We start from the raw sequence: 16,948 nt of genomic DNA on the forward strand, positions 1-16,948 counted from the left end.
AAGCCTCTGCTGTGTGCATGGCACTGCCCAGAGAAGAGTAAGTAGCTCCGTGCAGGTGGGGGTGTGTCAGGTGGAGGTGGAGGCACTGATTGGGGGTGTGGAGGAGGTGAGATTGGGAAGAGGAGATGGGTGGTGGGCTGGAGGTGGGTGGGTCCTGGCCCTAGAGACTGTTTGGTTGTAATGGGGGACTGGGTGTGGTTCCAAGGGGGACTTGGTGGCCTGGCCTTGCAAGGCACCATGTGGAGCCCTACATGTCCTGTGCCCTACTTTAGGACTACTACTACCTGTCGGTGAAGGCTCTGTACACAGTTGGCTATAGCACGTCCCTTGTCACCCTCACCACTGCCATGGTCATCCTGTGTCGCTTCCGGTAAGACCCCTAGCAGCATTGATGCACCCACAACCCCACCCCTGCTCAGAACCAAGGCCTCAGAGGCCTTGCTCTGTCTCTTCCACCCCACTTGTCCCAGTGATTTCAGTCCTGGAAGTTCCCTTGGAAGGCATTTCCTCCACCCTTAGGATAACAGATGGGAAACTTGACCCCAGAGAGGACAACTGACTCGTCTGGGGCAACACAGCAAGGCAGAACCTGGGCAAGGAGACCTACATCCCTCGCCTTTGGTCTAGGGCTCTTTTCTCTCCCTCGGATAGAGAGAGAGAGGTCGGTCACAGGAGGGAGGAAGTCTGGCCACGTGGAGCAGTGGTACCAGATTGCAGGGGCCAGGAAATGAGTAAGGACCTAGAGAGGTGGAAAAGGGGGTGGTGTAAGTGGGGGGGATCCCACTGTGACAAAGCCGTGGAGTTGCCACTAAGCAGACTCCAGAGTCAAGACTTTGAAATGCTTCTGGGTTCTCTGCTTCATTGCTTTCTCCTCCCCTGTCTTCTCATGTAGGAAGCTACACTGCACTCGCAACTTCATCCACATGAATCTGTTTGTGTCATTCATGCTGAGGGCAATCTCCGTCTTCATCAAAGACTGGATCCTGTATGCGGAACAGGACAACAATCACTGCTTCATTTCCACTGTGAGTGAGCTGAGCCAGTGTGCTGCAGGCTTGAGGGCCCATGCCAGGAAGGCTCCCCAACCTCCCATCAGGAGGAGAACTCTCTCCCTGATTGCCTGGCACTTCACTATCCCAGTGTTTTCCTGAAGAGTAAGGCATTGCCCCCAGTTTACGTGGAAACCCCGACTAACCCATGAGGCTATTAAAAACCAAACCATTTGCCATTGTGTCAATTCTGACTCATGGCGACCCCATGCATGTCAGGGTAGAACTGTGCTCATAGAGTTTTCAATGGCTGGTACTTCAGAAGTAGATCTCCAGGATTTTCTTCCGAGGAGCCTCTGGGTGGACTCGAACGGCCAGCATTTTGGTTAACAGCTGAACACGTTAACTGTCGCACTACCCAGGGACTCCTATAGCCAATAAATCTCTGTATGATGTTATTTCTAGCCAAAATGTTACCCACTTCTTCTCTGGTGTATGTTGTACTTGGCTGAACAGTTGAGGAAGGTCAGATAGGAATAGATTCATTTGACTAATGAGGAAACGGGCTCACAGAGAGGGCTTGACTGGTTCCTAGTCATATAACTAGCCCATGACAGCGCTGAGTGCTGATTTGCTTGAGTTCTTGCCAGGCCATCCCCCAGCTCTCATATCTTTTGCAGAGGTGGTGCACAGAGAAGATGGGCTTTGATGTGGTAGGATAGAAAGAACAGTCCAGAGTTCAGAGCCTTGTCCTGGGCAGGCACACTTTTATGAGTCAGAATCAACTTGATGGCAATAGGTTTGATTTTTTTTTTTTTTTTCCATCCATGAGTGAAATTCCTAGGAGCCAGGGTATCCCCCACCCATGTGGTATCTGAATTCTCTTTATACCAGGGACCCTTCTGCAGGGACCTTGCACTGCTTCTCTTCTACTGGCCTTACCTGTGGGAGCTTGGGGGAGGGGCAGGAAAATGGGGGAGAGTGAGTATGGGAGTTGAGGAGGGGAGGGGGACTGTGTTCGTCCACTCATCCTTTTCCTTCACGTGTAGTTGTGCCTCCATGGGGAGCTTCAGCTCACAGAGCATAGGCTGCTGGAGTGTTAAACTCTTTGAATCCAAGAATGTTGATTCTCAGGTCCTTTGGATATTTTAGCCCTCGTTATGCCAGAGCTGAAGGGCAGTCCTGTTGGGCTACATTTTCATGAGTCTCTCCCTGCAGGTGGAATGCAAGGCCGTCATGATTTTCTTCCACTACTGCGTGGTGTCCAACTACTTCTGGCTGTTCATTGAGGGCCTGTACCTCTTCACCCTGCTGGTGGAGACCTTCTTCCCTGAGAGAAGATACTTCTACTGGTACACCATTATTGGCTGGGGTAGGTCATTCGAGTCGGCCAGACAGGTCAGGTCTCATGGCCAGGTATGTCCTTGGTTCCCCTAGGCTGAGGCAGACTGCTGGTTCTTGGACCTACCTGTTGCTCTTCCTACCCTGAGGAAGCCCACTGTCTGAGGGAGCAGATATGCCCAGGAGTCCATTTGAGTGGGAAGATTGGCCTGCTGCCAGGAACTCTGGGTCTAAGTAGAGACACTTGGTCTGAGGGACAGTTATGGTCCCCAGGAACCCCAGGTTGGAGTGGGAGGCATGTACCCATCCATCAGAGCCCCAAGTCTTAGGGACACACTTGGGCATATTGGTTTTCCTATTTTGAGGCTCCTTTTCTGCTCTGCCAGGGACCCCAACTGTGTGTGTGACAGTGTGGGCTGTGCTGAGGCTCCACTTCGATGACACGGGGTGAGTACACTTCAGTGAGCCAGGGCCCAGAACACAGATAGAGTCTTTCAGAGGACTTCTCAGTCACTGACCTGACTTCAGGTTCACTGTCCCAAACCAACCATCCAATTCTGGTCCCAGACCCCTAGTTCTGGGTACCAACTGAGCCCTAACCCACCTCAGGTGAACCCACCTAGACATCTTAACCGTGAGCCCAGTGACAGAATGTACAAGGTTTTGGAGCCCCTTTCTGCTTCTGGGCCCCAGATCAGGGTGTCTGTTTTCCTTTCCAGGAGGTGGGGGGAGATTGTTGCTGAGGGTGAGGTCACACCTCTGAGAGCCCTAGGTCTAAGGAGAAACAGGGCCCTTTCCCAGGAGCCCATTGGTGACCCCAGACTCAGGCTCCACTCTCTGCCCTTTCTTGTGGCTACATGAGTGGGCAGTGCATTAGGGATGCCTTGGCAGGGTAGCAGAGGAAAAGACAAGGCACAAGTCAAGGGCACCTGAAGAAGCAGGGCCAGGCTGGGGCTGCAGCTGCCTGAGATCTCTCCTTCCAGCCAGCGCCCCTACAGGGAGCTGTAGGAGAAAGTGACACGCAGGGAGTGGGGGGCATTGTCCTGCTGGTGTCCTGGCCCCTGGCCTGATCTCTCTTCTCTCTATGTCTGTATCTCCATCTGTCTGTCTTTCAGCTGCTGGGATATGAATGACAACACGGCTCTGTGGTGGGTGATCAAAGGCCCTGTGGTTGGCTCGATAATGGTGAGTATTCTTGGGGGGAGGAGGAAGGAAAAGATGGGGGCCTGGGCAGAAAAGCATGTGAGGAGGGAAAATAAAAGGTAATCACACAAACCAACCTCCTCCTTTATCATGGCTGTGTCATATTCTGTAATATGATGCATCAGTTATTTAGCTCTGCCCATAGCGTTGGACATTTCTATTTTTCCATCTTTCCTCATTATGCGATAGGTTAGCAGGAATAATTTTGTGCATAATTTTGAGCATATGTGAATATTTCTTTAGCATAAATACCTAGAAGTGGAATTGCTGGGCCAGACGGTATATCCATTTAAATTTTCGGATACCAAATTGCCTTCTAAAAACCATTCAAGAATTGGAAACCCTGGTGGCGTAGTGGTAAAGTGCTACGGCCGCTAACCAAGAGTTCGGCAGCTCGAATCCGCCAGGCACTCCTTGGAAACTCTGTGGGGCAGTTCTACTCCGTCCTATAGGGTCTCTATGAGTCGCAATCAACTCGACAGCAGTGGGTTTTTTTTTTTAAGAAGGGTATTGCCCATTTCCCCATATCATTGCGTCAGGCTATCTGTTTATCTTATCTATCTACCTATCTGTCTATCTACCTGTCTGTCTGTCTGTCTATCTATCTATCATCTAATCATCTATCTATCTAAAACCCATTGCCATTAAGTCAGTTCCGACTCATGGCGACACTGTGTTACAGAGTAGAACTGCTCCATAGGGTTTTCTTGGCTGTAATCTTTACAGAAGCAGATTGCCTGGTCTTTCTTCTGTGGCACTACTGAGCGGGTTTGAACTCCCAACCTTTAGGTTAGCAGCCAATCGCAAACCACTTGTGCCACCCACTTGTAATGATCATTTAAATTTTTATGCAGTCTTGTGGAGGATAATGGCAGCTCATTGTTTTAATATGCATTTCCCCATATTAGTAATACAGCTGAGCATTTTTTTTCAAGTATTATCGACAATTTGTTTTTTATTCTGGATATTACCTATTTATTTCTCTTGCTCATTTTTCTAGCAAATTGTTGTCTAACTTACTGTTTGGACAGTAGTAACCCTTCATCCATTATACATGTCGTAAGTGCATTTTCAAGACTGCATAGCTTTTATACAGTCAAATCTGTCAGCCTTTCTCTTTATGAATTCTGAACTTTATTTCTTGTTTATGGAGGACTTTCCCAGCCTAAAAGATAAAAATATTTTCCTTAATTGTTTCACAATACTGTTGTGGACTGGATTATTATATATACATCTTTAATCCAGTTGAAATTTTATTTCTTTGCCAGGTCTGAAATGATGTCTAATTTTATTTTTCTAAATGGATACACATTCCGCCTTTTCAATTCTTTTTATTGAATAGTCCATCCTTTCTCTATTACAGTGAAATGGCATTTTATCATCAACACTCAATATGCTGTACTTGACTTTGGTTCCAGACTCTCTATTCTCTGTCACTAATCTATTTACATATTCCCGTGGCAAATACTCCATTGTGCTAGTTACTATGAACCTCAAAGCACGTTTTGATATCTGGTATGTTCGTTTCTCCTTCGTTATTCTTTTTTTTTTCAAAAATTGTTTGCACATTTACTCTTTCAGAAGAACTTTCAAATACCCTTGTCAAGTTTCAAAAAATTCTGGTTGAGATTTTTAGAGAAACTGCATTGAATTTATAGAGGGGAATTGATTTTCTTAAAACATTGAGTCTTCCTCTCCAAGAGCCTGACACGCTTTTCCATTTATTCAGTCTTCCTTCATAAAGTCATTTGGGTAAACATTTCTAGCTTGCTTTCTTGGTCTTGTTAAGTTTACCTTTAAAAGTATTTTTCAGTTTACACTTTTATTGGGTCTAGGGATCATTCTGTCATTATATATTATAATGGGTTACTGCGGACGTCAGTAGCTATACGCGGTAGCTCTTGGTTTTTGTGTATTTTTTTGTTTGTTTTTTTGGTTATCCTTCTGAACTCTCTTACCAGTTCTAATTACTTTTTAGTTGGTTCTCCTGGATTTTCTTGATAGAAAAATTATATAATTTGAACAAAAGTAGTTTTTGCACTTCCTTTTGAATCTTTACACTTTTATTCCTTGTTCTTCTTGAGAATGTTTCCTGTAGTTTTTGGCAGTTACCCTTCATTGAGTTAGGAAAATTTCTACTCCTAACTTGTTTCAGTTTTTTTTTGTTGTTGTTAAATCAGGAATGGGTATTGAGTCTTACCAAATGTGATTTGGAGACGTTTATTGAAATGGTCACTCCCCTAGTGATAGAAATTTGTAAATTCCAATTTTTCTTCTCTATGAGCAATGCTACAGTGAATATTTTTGTGTATATCTTTGGGCACCCGTGAATATTTCTTTGGGATAAATACCTAGGAGCGTAATTTCTGGGACAAAGGTGCATACATTTAACACTTTCATGGATATCATATTGCCTTCCATGAGCTGGGAGGGTTCAAAAGTGCCATCTCCCATGTCTGTCAGCATTTGTATTACTGACCATTTTAATGTTTGCCAGTCTTACAGGGGATAATGATAGCATATGGTTTTAATCCGTTAATGTAACTAGTATTAGTAGGAGTTTTGGATTTTTAATATTCGGATAAAACCTTTATGACCATGATCTGTTTATTCTTTTAATGCACTGCTAAATTCTATTTGGTAACATTTTATTTAGAGATTTTGCATGGCCGTTTGTGAGTTCTGTGGTTAGTGGTGTGTGTGTGTGTTTTCTGTCCATGCCTGGGTTTTGTAGCAGGGTCTGTTATCTATCCTCACCGGTAGGTAGTTTGGGAGATTTTTCTTTTTATTCTACATCTTCCTTGAAGGCCTTGTGAAACTGGGTCTAAAAAATCTGGGTCCGGTGCCTTTTAGCACATTCTTTGAGTATTTTTAAATTTCTTCTGAAGTCAATGGTCTACTCAGATTTTCTAAATCTTCTTGAGTTAATTCATATTTTCCCATTTTGTTTGATTTTCTTTCTGTAATTAAAAAATATTCCATGCATAGGTTGTCTTGCCTTGTTTCTCATCCCTAAATTTGTTTAATTGCATTTTCTCCTTTTAGATTGCTGGACACATGCATTTAGCAGTATACACTGAATGTATTCTAGGTAGATTACCTAGAATGCATCGGACAAGATGTCAGAATCCTGCCCTCCTAAATCGTGCTTTATTTTTCTAATTGCTCTGCAAAACAAATAATTAAGATTTTGTTTTTTTAGATCAAGTCTACTGTTTATCATGTTTATTCTGAAGTTTTAGCTATATTAATTCTTTCTTCTTTTATATGTTAAATTTTTGGTAATTTTTCCATAGTTGTTTCGTTTGAATGTTTAATTATTTTATTTTCAGCATTTATTCTTTTTAATGAGTTAGGCTTAGGCTCTCCATTTTTCTCTGAGTGCTGCTTTGGCCGCATCCCAAAGATGTGGATGCGTAGTTCTCTCGTTGTACCAGTTTCTGTTTATTTGTTCCCTCTCTCCTCCCTTTTCACTGTAAACACGGCTCCCCAATTTGTTTAGAGAGCTTTTGTTCCTGATCCTTATCTGAAGGCAGCTGCTGCTATCACTATTCTCCAGGCAGTCCTTTAATTAGTAAAGCTGTGGTCGTCCATTCCTGTTCTCCATATTGCATGACTCTGAACTCAAAAAGTTTCTCTAGAGGGCAGCCCTCATCTCTGCAGTAGCCTCTTCTCTGTGTTTTGGGTTGTAGTTTTTCCATCATCCTGATTCCATCTGTTTCTTCTCTTGTAGAAACTGCTCAATCTTGTGGCTTACTCAGGATACTCTTTTCTGTTTCTCAGTACTACTATGGAATTCTTTTTTCTTTTCTCTCTTCTGTCATTTCAATGATATTGGTGGAGGCTGGAGAGATAAACAAGTGTTCTCATGCTGCCATCTTGAATTAGAAGGCTAGATGGGATCTTGATAGGTGTGGGGTGGGGGGCACTGTTGGGAAATAACAGCCTATGCAGAGACAGGAGTGTGGAAAGTCTTTGCCCAGAGTCATTTCCGTCTGTTTTTTCTTTGCTCCTCAGGTTAACTTTGTGCTTTTCATTGGCATCATCGTCATTCTTGTGCAGAAACTTCAGTCTCCAGACATGGGAGGCAACGAGTCTAGCATCTACTTGTAAGTACCATTGTGTAGACGCTTCAGCCACTCCCACCAGCCTTGTGGGCCCCACACTCAGGTCACAGGCAGGAGAAGGACTGGGCTTTAATGACAGGTGACCTAGCATGGGCAATTGAAAGATTCTTTTTTGATTAAAGTGCCTTCAAAATATAGTTGCCCTCCCAACCTCCAGCCAGCCCAGGGCTTCTAATCTGCATGGTCATTACATGGAAGGGAAAAGAGGGAAAGAGACGAACAATCCTGCATAACTCTAGGAAAATCAAGATGGAAAACAGCAGATTCCCGAGGGCTCTTAGCATCTTGATTGTTTAGAAGTTAGATTTCCTTTGGGGATCTAGTTTCTGTGGGAAGCTCATGAGCACCACTGGGTACACAGTTGTCTGATGTCCCCAGCCCCAGCTTAGTGTGCAGAAGTTGCTCAGCGCCCACTAGAGAGCCAGGGTCTCACTGGTCTGGGTGTGAGAAAGGAATGATTCTTTCTCTTCTCCACCTTCCCTCAGGATAGCTCTACTTCTGTGTTGACCCTATTTCTGCAATCCCCTTTTCCCTGAACAGACGAAAATCTGATTTGTTTGGGACCAATGGGCTTCTCAGGCAACCTCTTAACATTGAGTGTAGAGCTTTTTCTTTTCCTGGCCATTTGATTTCCTAGACACATTTTTGCAGTCACGTCCTTAACAGTTTATCCTGGGGGATTTCTTCCTTTCCTTTTTCTTCCCCATCCCTCTCCAAACCCTTATCCTATTCTGAAGTCCCACAGAGCTCCTCCACCTCATCTTTCTGGCTTTGGAAGCGAGATCATGACCAGCTGGGTGTGTGAGGCATGGGACATTTCTGATGCTAAGGAGGAAGACCTATCCCCTGTGGTTGGCTGGAGGGGCTGGGAGGGCACAGTCTGACTCTGGAGGTGTCCCTGGAGGGTCCGTCCATGCATGATGTAGAAGCATATGTGTTGCTTATTCAGTTCCTTCAGAAGACAAAAGTTAGAAGGAGCCAGGATAGTTTCACAGCATCACTGGGTGCTTGGTCCTACCTTCATTAGAGACCCCAACCTGGGGCTCAGAACCTTGATGACTGCTCACTGGGACAAGAAGTGGGATAGGGGAGGGACCCCAGCAGAGGGCTTCCTACCACCCAGCCATTCTCCTAGAGGGAGGGATGTCAGGAGCTGCTCAGAGACTAAATCCCAGATCTTCCCCTAAAACTCCATGGAGCTTCCATGTTCTTGGTCTGTCTGTCTGTCCAACCCTTCCACTGTGGGTGGGGGATTGGCACAGGGCCTGGGTTGTTCAGCGATGTTTGTCCTACATGCACAACGATTCCATTACATTGGAAAAGACTTTTTTTACATTCCATTTACTGTCTTTTTCCTTCTTAATGTTTCTGCAAGTTTTACCAAACTATCGGCTTCTATGTATATGTTATGCAGTAGAAAATAGTTCATCTATGCCAGTCATAAAGTCTCAGAGACCTGCACTGTCAGGCCAGGCAAGCAGCCTCTGCCACTCACTGACCTGCCCAGGAGAGATCACTCTTGACTTCTTCACCAGCATTTTAAAAACCAGGGCCCTGCTACTCCCTACCTTCCTGTCCAGTGTCAGAAACTACCCTTTCGTGACTTCAGTTTCTCCTGCTTGATTGTGAATCTGAGACGTGTTTGGGTCAGGTCCCTAACTAACAGTCATCTCCAGCATATGAAGACGGTGAGTAGCCCTGTCAGCCTCATGTCTCATTTGACCTCTAGCAGCCCCAGTCCCCTCCCTTTCCTGGTAGGATCTGTTTCTTCTTCTGAGGTCCTCTGGAACTTCTTCTCTGGGGACCCTGCAAGACTTTCACTCTGCCAGTGTAGGGATACACGGAGGGGCTCTAAGGTGGTGCAGTGGTTAAGTGTTTGGCTGCTAACCAAAAGACCAGCAGTTCGAATCCACCAGCCAGCTGCTCCTTGGAAACTCTATGGGGCAGTTCTACTCTGTCCTGTAGGGTTGCTATGAGTTGGAATTGACTTGACAGAAATGGGTTTGATTTAGTTTTGGACTAAGCCTTGGGAGTCCCTAGGAGGTGCAAACCTTTAACGTACTTGGCTGCTAACCAAAAGGTTGGTGGTTTGAGTCTTCGCAGAAGCTCCTTGGAAGAAAGCCTTGGCCATCTACTTATGAAAGGTCACAGCCATTGAGAACCCTATGGAGAGCAGTTCTACACTGACACACATGGAGTGGCCATGAGTCAGAATCAACTTGCTGGCAACTGGTTTGGTTTTTTGTTTTTTTCTGAGCCTTGAACACACGTCGTCAGCTCAGGCATCCTGCTCCAGGCAGCAAGAACGCCCAGGGGTCTGGAGACAGAGAAATGTAGGGCTACGATTTTCAAGTTAGTCACAGAGTGGGAGTTGTAGCGTCCTGTCAGGCCTTCCTAGAGTATAGATAAAAACCATTTGTAACTAGCACATGGTTTACATATGGGAGGGTGGTGTAAGTCCCAGGATATTTAAAGAACCAGCTGGTTGGTTTCCTTCTACAGTCTAAAACAATTCGCTTGCAATCTCAGCAGATATTTTCTTTACAGAAAGCCAAACCTCTGCTAATCTTAAGCCCCAAAGATTAAAAACTCATGTGGATGTGGTCTGCAAGCCAGGTGGGAGGGCTCCCACAGGACAGGGGAGCAACTTGATCCCACTGAATTCAGCAACATGCGTGAGCGTTTTCAGGGTTGAGGAGACCCTGCTGGCGAATGTCAGCTATAATAAAAATGACAGTGCTGCTAAGAACTGCACAGCTGTTAAAAACACTTACAACTCGGCTCATGCACATTTAATGTTCACAACCACTCAGTGAATCTGGTGGGATAGGTCATCAATTGTCAAATGTAATCCCCACTTTACAGCTGTGGGAGCTAATTATCAGGGAAGTGAAATGAATCCGGTAGGAAGAAGTGAAGACATAGCTCAGATGCAGGCAGGCCCTTGACTCCAAGCTTGACTACGCCATCATTCCTGCCCTCAAGAAATTTACAGATGGGAAGATGGTGTAAAGCAAGTATACGAATAAGGTTTCCTGGAAGAAGAGGCCCTGGTGGGTTCCAGCCTTGTGTAAAGGTGACCCCCACCCCAGAAGGCTTGTAAGGGGAGTTGGCTTTGAGCTGGGAGGTGTTTATACTGGTGAGGGTGTGGGGGCTTGGAGAGGGTAAGGCATGGTGGCAGAGGGAGATTCCAGGTGCCAAAGGCCCCTTGGGGCACCAGACTCATGTATTGGGCTGAGAAGCCTCTTCGGTTCTGCCCACAACAGGTCTCTGATTTTTTTCCTCTGTTTCCAGAACAAATTTAAGCCTGGGAGTCCCCAAGAAAGCCCGAGAGGATTCCCTGCCTCTGCCCTCAGACCAGCATTCACTCCCTTTCCTGTAGGTTGGTTCCAGCTGCTCAGATGATAAAGAGCTTGTCCTCCGTAGACAGAGACGGCGCTCCTGACCCAGCCTCAGAAGGACCTGTTGGGGGCTGGGGCCCCTCCGGGGGGAGGGTGGCACTGAGCCATCATACTCTATCACCTGATGCTCCTGGTAGAATGACTGGCTGGCATTGGGTAGGCTTGGTGTAGGGATGAGTCAGACTTGGGCAGTGGCCAGAGATAGGACCGAGTCAGGACCTAGGTTGGGGTCAGCATTGTTCACTCAGGGTCAGACTTGGTCTGGGGCAGGGATTAGGGCTCAGCCTGAGGCTGGGGCCAGCGTTCAGTCTGGAGGCAGGGTTAGCCTGTCTTTTGGAGGGAGCAGAGTTGACGTTTGTGAGACACCAGTGGGCTCAGAAAGAAGAGGGGTGAGGTTTCAGGGGCAGACACCAATTGTGCTGGTAGACGTCATCTCCTGGGTTCATTCCCAGTGGGTTTTCCCCGCTGCAAGATGGGCATTTGGAAGGAGCATCTCGGGTCTAGGTTTGGGTCTGGATGGGGGAGGGAAGAGCCCATCTGTGTTCTCCCCTTGGGGCCCCACTAAACAGTCTCCATGGCCCCTCAGGGTAAAGGAAGGAGAGCAGAACAGACCCTGTGATGTCTGTAGACTCTTCAGCAGGTTGTGATGGTGGCAGGTGCGGGGTGGGACAGTCCTCACCTCCAAAGGACACATTCTTCCTTGGCTAGGCAGGAGAAGTGCAGCCAGCAAATTCTCACTTCAGAAACTCAGCCCACAGCCAGGGGCTCCCAGTCTGCATGGAGCACCTCCTTCCACTTCCGAAGCACCTTCCACCCCCAGCCTGAAAGCATCCCATCCTCACAACTCCTGTTAGGGGTTGGCAGCAGGGAAATTTTGCCCCATTTTTCAGATGGAGAAACTGAGGGCCAGGGGAGGAAAGTGATACCATCAAAGGTCATCCAGCTAGTCAGTGGCCAAACGAGACCTTGAGCTCAGGGGCCCGACTCCCCTCACCATCCTAAGGGTGGGAGGGGTGGTAGGCAAGGACTCTCCTGAGATCTGCTGAGCTGTGTTTCTGGCTGAGGTACCAGTGTGATGGGGAGCGCTTCCCTGGGCACTAGGCTGGGGTGCTGGGGTATGCAGCAGCTTAGCAGTGGGGGAGGGGGCCTATGGGGAACATTCACCTCAAAACCATGTTCTGTAGACCTGCTGACTGTCCAGAGCTATGCTGATCACTAGGACGACTGAGGTGGATAAGACAGGGCTGCTGCCATCACAAGGTCCCCTGCAGGTGTCTTCATCTAGGGTCCCACCACTGTTTCTGGGGCTGCAACCAGCAGCCCTTCACACAAAGGGCACTGAGGCATTCCTGGTGGTTGGCCGGAGGCATAGACAAGCAGGGGCCCGTAGAAACCACGGACCAGGTACCTGGGTGTAGATGTGGGAGCTGAGGCCTGAAGATGGCTTTGACTTTTCTGCAGACACACAGCAAAGTCATGGAAAGGCCAGGTCTAGAAGCCAGGGCTCCCTGACCTCCAGATGTGGACACGGGCCCTACGCCTGCCGTAGGGTCTCCAGCCTTCCGCTTCAGGCTGACACCACACTCCAGGCAGCTCCCACCCCAACACCCTCATCGGACTTTCTTATCTTCCCTTGAATCCAGCTCAGAATTTGTCACATCAGCCTGCCTAAGTTTATCTCTCTATTCCTCTTGATTCAATTCCTTTTCGCTTTTCACTAATTATTCTGATTTATCAAATTCTGGCATCTCTTTCTTTCTTATACCCCTTCCTCTGGCTTCCTTGCCACCATCTTGTTCTAGTTCTTTTCAGGGAGTCCTATGGCTTTTGCACAGAAACGCTGAAGGTTTGGGGAAGGGGGAGTGTGTGGGAGAGGGGCCTCCTTCCCTTTTTCTCTACATTGGTCTCCCCCAGGAGCCTCTCAGGTTTCAGGTCCTTCCTTCAGCCCCTTCCTGCTCCTTGTTATGCCCCTCTCTTTCCCATCAGAGCTACGCATTCTTTTCCAGGGGTCAGGATTGTCCAGCAAAGTTGTCACTCGTAGATCTATAGAATACTTTCAAGAAGTCAGAGGAGCCTACATTTCCTGTCAAAGTAGCCAGGACCCTGGAGGGGCAGGAACAGTCTTGGAGCTCAAGAAAGAGAGGTTTCAGAGGAGAATAGCTGAGGCTTTAGAATTTGGGGCTGGGGCTTTAACTGGGCACATAGGAGGTCACGTCTGGGGTCTGGAGGTCATGGACACCTAGACCCTACTTTCTGTGGTTTACCAAGGCAAAGGATGAAGGAGTCAGTAAGGTCACTAGCTATAAGAGAGACTATCCAAGCTTTCAAATTCTAAGCAAGACAGATAACAAATTTGAAGAATAGAATATTTTTTTCATTCTGGAATGCCCAATTAATCCCTTTTAATTGTCAAGAGCAGCATACATACTTATGTGTGTGTCTGTCTTTGTATGTGTATAATACAGACCTTTGACATTCATTAAGGACACAAGAAGCAACTTCTCAGCTATATGAGTACCTTACAATAGTGCTTCTCAAGCTCTCATATGCATATGAATTACCTGGGGATCTTATTAAATCCCTAATTTTGAGTCAACAGGTCTGGGGTGGTCCCAAGATTATGCATTTCTAACTAGCTCCCAGGTGGCGCTGATGCTGATGGTCCATCTCCATATTCCCAGCAGCAAAGCATCATAATATCTCTCACTTCCATCTTCTGTAAAATGGGGACAGTGGCGCCCACTCACAGTGGAGTATGAATTGAAAGGTGCCATTTATGAAATCAGAACTGCAAAGAGAACATGTACAGGGGGAGCTGTCACAGCTGTCTCCATCTTTAAAGTATATGATTCAGGTTTTTGCCTCAGTCAAATAACACAGCACATGTTGAGGACCTTCAGGCCTTACCCTCAAAGGGAACGAATCACAAAAAGCAAATCTATGAACACCAGGGGTCTCTTCTTTCTGTGTGTCTGTTCTCCTTTGCATCAGAGCCACATCAGATTTATCAATCCAACAGCAAGTCCCAGGAGCCTCCCTGAGGAGCATTTATGAAGTGGGCAATTCTGCTTTGCAGTTTGACAAGATGGCACAGCTCTTACTCCACCTGTTACATGTTTGTCAGAGAAGGGAAAGAAGTGTCCACAGCTTGTGCCACCCCAGGCATCAGCGAGACCATGGAGGCCAGAAGGGATAGAAAGTCAGTTTGAACCCTGTGAGGGGATGGAAGCTCTGTACCTTTCCCAGTAGAATGTAGAGATAGACTGGCTCCCAGCGCACCTGTGGCCCCTCCAGAAGATGACTCCTTTCTAGAGACAGTGGAGCAGTGTCCAGTGGTGCTCCTCAGCCTCATTCCCTGCCCTTTGAACTTGTATTAAAAAGTCTAATTCAGCACCATCTAGTAGAACTCTTCCAAGTGATTGAAATGTCCTATATCTGTGCTGTCCAGTATGACAGCCACTAGCTGCATGTGGCTATTGAGCCTTTGGAATGTGGTTAGTGCAACTGAGGGTCTGAATTTTAAATTTTATTTAATTTTAGTTAAAAATCAAACAGCCACATGTGGGTAGTGGCTACCGTATTGGATAGTGCAGTCATAGACCTGGACCGCCTTTGCTCCTCCTGTATGGCTAACATTGAGGTGCCTGGGGACTCTGAGAGGATGGTGTGGCATGGCAGGAGAAGAGTGAGAGATGTAGGGGAGCAAGACCAGTGGATACCCCAGTCAACCCTCACAGCCAAACCCCAAACTGGCCTGATTCAAGGCTCATTCAGGCCAAGCTCTGCAGCCCGTGAGGTCCATGGCATGAGTTTCTGACCACCCATCTCACTGAGTGACCTCTGGCAAGGCCATGCTCTGAGCTTGGAGTTGACTCTGGAGACAGCCTAGCCTCTGGCTGCCTGCATGAGACCCAGTCCAGACCCTGCCTTCCAAGCACACTCCTTTACTCCCAACCCACCCACCTGTTGGTGGGCAATGCGTGAGTGCTCGTGTGTGTGTTTCTGAGCACACGTGTGCGCACGTATGAACCTGCATTTCTGTGTTCAGAGCTGACCCTGTCTTGGCCCCTGGCTTCCTCATTCTTCTCCCCATGACTGCAGGGGCCCCCTTCCACACCCTCACCTCCTGTATCCTCCCCATGAACTGTGTTGACCTAAATCCAATCCAGTTCCTCCACTGTCCTGATGTCCCCAGCTGACAGAAGTGCTAATCTTGTCACATCCAGCAGCTGCGTACAGAAATGCTACTGCAAGCCACAGCGGGCTCAGCAGCACTCTTGCAAGATGTCAGAACTGTCCACCATTACTCTGTAAGTGTGTGTGGCCATGGCTGTGGCCGGGGCCTCCTGGAGGGGAGGGGGACGCATGCTGCTGCCGCCGCCTCAAGCTTGTGTCCCGCCGTCCTGCCTGGCGGCTGGAGGCCAGTGGAGAGCAGGCTGTGCCTCCCAGCCCAACCCATCCCCAGCTGTTGCATGTTGACGTTCTGGGTGTCTTGTGAGTTCTCTGCAACAGATGCCGTGGGCGGGAGGGGAGGGCGCAGGATGGAACTGTGGCCATTCGGGGGCCGCCTGCCCGGGGCTTGGCCCATGCTGAGGAGCAAGCAGCCCTGCAGCCTCTGCGATGTGTGGCTTTCTGCAAATCCCAGCACTCCCCTGGGCTTCAGTCCCTGCAACTGCAAAATTTTTTCTAAGAGTCTTAGAGCTTGAGTTCATCCAATCCATCCCCCTGCACAGGGCAGGGAGCCTCCAGCGATACAGCATTCTTATGTGCCAACTTGACATTAACTCATTTAATGCCCACAACAACTCTGCGAGGTGGGTACTTGAATGTATTATCCCCATTTTACAAGTGAGAAAACCGAAGCACTGAGACGCTAAGTGACTCACTCAAGGCCACGTGATTGGCAGGCAGACGATTTGAACCCAGGAGTCTGAACTGCTTTGTCACAATGCCTTCCTGGGAGGGAGCATCAGCCTCTATTTGGGCATCTCTTTAAGGAGGGAGCTCACTGCCTCCTGGGCAGCCCACTGTTATCTGGGCAGCTCTGACCAGTAGACATTCTTCTTGGTATTATGGCCTCTTCTGCCCATTGATGGTCCCTCAGGGCAGGAGGACTTGGGGCCAAGCCTCTGTCACTGTCTCTCTGAGCTAGTCAGGTCATACGGTAATTTTTGTCATTGCCCTCAAAGAAGGATCTTATGTTCCCATTCCAAGGCAGCTGGTTAACCCTGAAGTAGAGGCTCCAGACCCCCGAGCCCTAGAGACCTCCTTGTCTGCCCTATTGCCCCGCCTGCAAATAGGGCCACAGGAGTGGCCTAGGTCCCTGGCAGAAGTCCCTGATTATGCTGGGGCTGCTGCAGGGCTGATGGGGAGGGACGTTGCCCTTGAGCTATACTATAGGACACCTTTGCTGCCAGTCACCACTCTGTCTTGTGGCTGGGAAGGGCCTGAGCCCGTGCCCAAAAGGTCACCGTTACTTACTCTAGCCTGTTCTGTCTGATGGTACCATGAGAGCTGGAGAAGTTTGGCCTTTTGGTTCCCAGAGCAGTTTGCAAACTGCAGGCACAAGTGTATGGATGCAGTCCTGTTTGTGGGAGAGGAAGCCAGGAGGGAGGAACGCAGGAGCTGACTCCATAGTCATGTTCCAGGCCAACTTTCCTTCCTTAGCCCCTTGCATTAAGCTTCTTTTTTTAAAGTGACTCCTCTAGGCAGGGCCCCAGAGGAGCCCCAAGATATCCATGGGAATGCAATTCCAGGCCACTTTCCTCTTTGCTTCAGAGTTCATTCCTTCTACACACACTCTCTGCTGTCTTCCTGGTGCCAGGCACTGGGCACCCAGAGATGAGCAAGGCCCCAGCTGCCTTCATGGAGCTCCCGGCCATGCTGT

At 48.0% G+C, this 16,948-nt stretch overlaps 1 protein-coding gene across 5 annotated transcripts in view; it reads left to right on the forward strand.

Annotated features, from left to right (window-relative positions):
* The window catches only part of ADCYAP1R1 (ADCYAP receptor type I), a 64,708-nt gene that overhangs the window by 36,818 nt on the left and 10,942 nt on the right, over nucleotides 1–16,948 (forward strand). For 2 of the 5 annotated variants that reach the window (XM_064290118.1, XM_010587186.3), the window contains 7 exons: nucleotides 273–370; nucleotides 893–1,025; nucleotides 2,208–2,361; nucleotides 2,717–2,777; nucleotides 3,446–3,515; nucleotides 7,551–7,642; nucleotides 15,288–15,371. In XM_064290118.1, the coding sequence (XP_064146188.1) occupies nucleotides 273–370; nucleotides 893–1,025; nucleotides 2,208–2,361; nucleotides 2,717–2,777; nucleotides 3,446–3,515; nucleotides 7,551–7,642; nucleotides 15,288–15,371 (692 nt within the window). Of the gene's footprint in view, nucleotides 1–272; nucleotides 371–892; nucleotides 1,026–2,207; nucleotides 2,362–2,716; nucleotides 2,778–3,445; nucleotides 3,516–7,550; nucleotides 7,643–10,954; nucleotides 11,039–15,287; nucleotides 15,372–16,948 lie in introns of all 5 variants that reach the window. The other 3 variants (XM_064290121.1, XM_064290119.1, XM_064290120.1) reach the window with 3 other exon arrangements.

Source organism: Loxodonta africana, chromosome 8, assembly GCF_030014295.1.
Source record: "Loxodonta africana isolate mLoxAfr1 chromosome 8, mLoxAfr1.hap2, whole genome shotgun sequence".
NCBI lineage: Eukaryota > Metazoa > Chordata > Mammalia > Proboscidea > Elephantidae > Loxodonta > Loxodonta africana.